The sequence below is a fragment of the Bison bison genome, unplaced genomic scaffold (genome assembly GCF_000754665.1).
Source record: "Bison bison bison isolate TAMUID 2011002044 unplaced genomic scaffold, Bison_UMD1.0 scf7180017864518, whole genome shotgun sequence".
In the NCBI taxonomy this organism is placed as follows: domain Eukaryota; kingdom Metazoa; phylum Chordata; class Mammalia; order Artiodactyla; family Bovidae; genus Bison; species Bison bison.
Genome location: NW_011495071.1, coordinates 19,662,564 through 19,667,933, shown reverse-complemented (window position 1 = coordinate 19,667,933; position 5,370 = coordinate 19,662,564). Strand labels below are relative to the sequence as shown.

The window sequence follows — 5,370 nt, the reverse complement described above, 5'->3', positions numbered from 1 at the left end:
TATGGGCTTGTTGGTCATTGATTTGCAGCCTTAAAAGGTGAAAACAAATATCTGTAAGAACAACAGCTGATTCTTATATATGACCCAGTTTTCCCAAAACTAACATACATGGTGCTTTATATGTTTGACATACCCAGTAGAGTTTCAGACATAAAACAGTAATATTCACACAAAGAAAATAGTATTTTGTGGTGTTTTGCATTTAATAGTAGAAAACAATAATTATATTTTTCTTTAAAGATAAATAATGTATTTTTTTAAATTTCAGATAGAAAATGCTGCTGAAGAACCAAGAGTCTTATGTATAATACAAGATACTACTAATTCAAAGACGGTGAATGAACGGATCACTTTAAACTTACCAGCTTCTACTCCACTCAGAAAGCTCTTTGAAGATGTGGCCAACAAAGTAGGCTACATAAATGGAACCTTTGATTTGGTGTGGGGGAATGGAATCAATACTGCTGATATGGTAAAACTCTAAACTGAAAGCATCTTTTCTTAAGCTGCTAATAATATTATAGTTGCTGTTATTAATGAGTATATTAAATCCTTCTTGATACCATAAGCAAAACTCTATAGAGTGTATGTGCAACTCATCCCTTTACCTTCATTTGAAATTCAGCATTTGATTATGTTAAAGTCTGCAGTGTTATTTCATTAGTTTTTTTATTCATATGAGTTGATTATCACAAGACTGTGTCATCTGTGGAAAAATTTCCAACATTTACTGAATGGGATAATACTCATTTTAAATATTTAAGTGAGAAAAGCAGGATATAAAATCATATGTATTTTATAATTAATGTTTTGAAAAGGAGAAAAAAATGTAATATATAGAAAGAAAAAGGAATAGAAGGACTTGGATCTGCAATATTAACAGAGATTATGTACCACATAGAGTGATGAAACACCTGATGAGGAAAGTTGGTGGTACCATGACTTCTCCTTCAAAGATCTCACAGTAAAGTTGTAGGGACAAGTACATAAAAAAAAATTACGTTAACATGTTTTAAGTATTATTAAGTGTTATTTATGAGTTTACTCTTAAGTGTTATTTATGAGTTTACTCTAAGTGCAAAGGGGAGGCACTGATGAGTTTTGCATGGGACAGTAGCAAGAAGACTGTTGAGTTGGATCTCATCTGTATTTTAGGATAGTATTCCTTATAGTCTTTTTGCTCCCTGACTCTTCAGTCCAAATTCACCCTAAGTAATTGTTAGAATTATCTTCAGTCATCTTAAATCATAGTACTCCTATCATCTTCCAGTTTAGAAATCTTTAATGACTGCTCACTGCCCACTGATTAAAAATCATATTCCCTAGGTTAGCATTCAAGACAATTGGTCCTTTAAGTCTAATGTTAACTCACAGATAGGACTAATTTATTTTAACATAAAATTTTATACTTCTCCATCTCCATGTTTTTGCTTATGTTAACCTCTTCCTGTCCTGTACCATTGTTGCTCCTCAGTTTCCCAGGAAAATAGCTTTAACAGCAAATGAAGTTGAATGTGTATCTTCATCATATTTGGAGGGTATAGTCTTAATTGGCTGTATAGAAGAATAAGAGGTGTTGGATATTTCTTGATTTGCCTTTAAAATTGATGATATTTTGCCTTCTATTTCATAATGTATTTGGTTTTTTTTAATATAGAACTACTGTTTTTAAACGGGAAAAGAATCTGAAAAAATAATAGCTATATATGTATAACTGAATCACTGCTGTATGCCTGAAACTAACACATTGTAAATCAGTTATACTCTAATATAAAATAAAATTGTTTTTCAGTGTGTACTTACAAAAAAACCTAGTGTTTTAAATTAACCAACCTTTCCCCTGTGAAATTGGTCAGTAAAATTGGTAGTCCCCAACGACTTCACTTTGACTTTTCACTTTCACGCATTGGAGAAGGAAATGGCAACCCACTCCAGTGTTCTTGCCTGGAGAATCCCAGGGACGGGGGAGCCTGGTGGGCTGCCGTCTTTGCGGTCGCACAGAGTCGGACACGACTGAAGCGACTTGGCAGCAGCAGGTTATACAATGAGAAATGATATTTAATCTGAAACTTTGAATATTCTGTTTTATATTACTATGTAACTTCTAGTGTTGCTTGTTTTTCAACTTAAAGGAGTCCTATACTACCATATATGTTTGCCTAAGTCCTGTTTATCTTTTACTTTTAAGAAACTTTACTTGATGTTTCCTCATGCTACTTTAAAAATAACCTTTGTCTTTGGCTTCTTATTGTGCTTTTTCTCTGCTATGCCACTTAATGGTCTTTTTATTATGATTGCTATTCACTTACGTCTTCCCACTTGATGGAATGCATTTTGATGGCTGACGTCAGTATTAGTTTGTACCCTCCAAAGACACTCTCCCTGGGCACTCAGAGCGTGTGTTAGATTGACATCTGCAGTAGTTTCAAATAGCACTGTGCCAGGATTAACTGTTTTTCTTTCTTCAACTGTGACTGTTTTTAAGTACTTCATTTTTGTGTTTTAATTTGCCTACAAGTATACTCTTACCTTCCTGTACAGTGCCACGTGTATGCTTCTCTAAAAGCCTAATTCATTTATCTACTCACCCTTTTATACACACAGACTCATATTTCTTAAGGTAAACCTTCCCTCCCCATGTATTCTAGCTGTATCATCTCATCTTTTATGCCTGAGAGATGCTGAGCGTTCTGGTTCCCGTCAGAATATAAAGGAACCAAAGATACCTTTTTTCTTTCTTTTCTTTTCTTTCTTTCTTGTGGCTTCTCTTAGCTTCCGGTTCTCTGTGTCCAATTTTTCTCATGGATTTCTACATGTGAGCCAAAGTTAAGTGAGTTTTGATTAATTTATTTTATTACTTAACACTTACTTTGTGCTTACTATGTGCCTAGTTTTGTTCTGATACTAGACTTTATACAAATAAAACCTTATTTAATTCTTTTAACCACTTTATGAGTTAAGTGCTATCACAGCTTTGTATTAAGGGTGAGGAAACTGAGTCATGGGGAAGTGAAGTAACTTGTGTTAAGTCACACAAATACCAAAGTGGCAGCATCTCTTAGAGTTAATTTTTTTGTCCTTAATACCTATACTTTTATATAATGTTAATTTTCTAAGAAGTAAAGGCATCTGCATAAAACAAGGCCTTCTAAAGAGAGAATCCTCATGTCTTTGAAACATTAAAAACATCTCTTAATGAACAAAAGTTTTTTTTTAATTGCTTTACAATTTTGTGTTGGATTCTGCTATACAACAACAGGAGTCAGTCATAATTATATTAATATATATATCCTTTCCCTCCTGAGCTGCCCTCTCCTCCCCCATCCCACCCCTCTGGGTCATCCCAGAGTAGCAGGCTGGGCTCCTTGTGTTATTTAGCAACTTTCTACTCTCTGTCTATTAATGTTTAACACACGATGGGTATACATATCACGGCTGCTTTCTCAGTTTGTCCACCCGCACCTTCCCTCACTGTGTCGACAAGTCCGTTCTCTACCAGCTTCACAAAGTAGTTTTAAAACAAAAGAGTAGGGCGTTCACCCTATCCTTCATTTTTCTCAGCGGTAGACTAGAGTGTTGGGTTAGTGACTAATCACTTCTATCTATCTCCCTGGGATCCTCTGAATCCTGCCAGTAGACTTGAAGTAGGTATCATTTATTAGGACAGGCTTTTCCTTCATTTCTAAAAGTGCCCTTTTTTTAATATTACATGATTATATAAGTTGGGTTGCTTGGGCATAGTGTTTCCTTATATGGGAATTCTTACTATATTCCTATATCAAAACATGTTTTTAGTTATATAAGATATTCTTTAGTTAGTTTTCATGAAAACCCATTGAATACTGTATTGCATACATTTTAGAGAACATCGAAACATAAATGCTTATAATTCTTTTTTGTGTGTAGCACTTCAGTTTTTTTAGATGTTGGGAAATGTGAACAAATGGGATACCTGTCGGTATGTACGCTGTCATTGAGCTTAGCCATCCTAGTTCATGAACAGATGAATGAATTCAAACCTAGATTGACAGAATTTATCAGAATCTTCGTTTTTAAAAAATACTACTTACGCCCAATAATTGTAGATATGTGTCTGTTTACATATTACTTATTATTATCATTAATGTTTCCCATTATCTGAGTTGCTTTTTATTTTTTTTTTTTTAATACCTGTAGGCTCCACTGGATCATACCAGTGATAAGTCTCTTCTTGATGCTAATTTTGAGCCAGGAAAGAAGAACTTTCTGCATTTGACAGATAAAGATGGTGAACAGCCTCAGATACTGCTGGTAAACGATTTAGAAAGCCCTATACTCATAATTGTTGCGCACTGTCACCTACTGTTTGTGAAGCACTTTTCCAAAGGAGAGAGGAGAGATGTGTTTTACACAACGTGTGTATAATAAATAATTTTTCTGGATTCTGTTGGTTTGTTGTAAGTACGTGTGCTAATATGGTTGCACTGGGTATCCGTAGCACCTTTGTGTGTGTGCGGTCTCTTGCCACACTGGGCATCACCACTACAAGGGTGGGGATGGGTCTAGGATCTCCTACTGCGTTTCAGTGGCCTTTTCTTTGGTTAAGCATTTGCTTGTCTGCTGTAAATCTTTGGCAGTTTTGCCAGGTTTTCTGGTATTTTGGTAGAGAAACAGACCCCCCAGAATTAGCTACTCTGTTGTTTTTGCCCCTACTCCCGCCCCTCCCCTTTTTAGAATGACTTGTTTGTAAAGTTATATGATTTATTTCTGTTCTCTTAGTGTTTTCTGCAATTCATATTTCAATAGGATTTCCTGTCTAGTTGAGTGGCTTTAGTGATCATTGAATCTAGTAACTCCTAATTTGAGAGGCATTCACTGAAAAAACCTTGTCTGATTTAACTTGCTGCTTTACAGACTGAGTAAAACTAAGGCTCACCGAGTTTATGGACTTTCTCAGAACCCTTCTCTTTAAAGAACTTTCCTCAGGAAAAGTTCTTCTGTTTGATGCTTTTCATTTAGGAGTCTGTTGTGAATTAGAGTGCCTCTCTGGATAATAGACAGTAGTTAAGCATAGGGCATCCATTTCAAAACAATACCAGAAAATGATCAGATCAGATCAGTCGCTCAGTCGTGTCCAACTCTTTGCGACCCCATGAACGCAGCACACCAGGCCTCCCTGTCTATCACCAACTCCCGGAGTTCACTCAGACTCACGTCCATCGAGTCAGTGATGCCATCCAGCCATCTCATCCTCTGTTGTCCCCTTCTCCTCTTGCCCCCAATCCCTCCTGGCATCAGAGTCTTTTCCAGTGAGTCAACTCTTCGCATGAGGTGGCCAAAGTACTGGAGTTTCAGCTTTAGCATCATTCCTTCCAAAGAAATCCCAGGGCT

At 36.1% G+C, this 5,370-nt stretch overlaps 1 protein-coding gene across 3 annotated transcripts in view; it reads left to right on the top strand.

The window, feature by feature from the left end:
- The window catches only part of USP47 (ubiquitin specific peptidase 47), a 114,696-nt gene that overhangs the window by 35,584 nt on the left and 73,742 nt on the right, over positions 1-5,370 (top strand). For all 3 annotated transcript variants that reach the window (XM_010830624.1, XM_010830622.1, XM_010830621.1), the window contains exons 3-4: positions 269-472; positions 4,177-4,290. In XM_010830624.1, the coding sequence (XP_010828926.1) occupies positions 269-472; positions 4,177-4,290 (318 nt within the window). The remainder of the gene's footprint in view (positions 1-268; positions 473-4,176; positions 4,291-5,370) is intronic.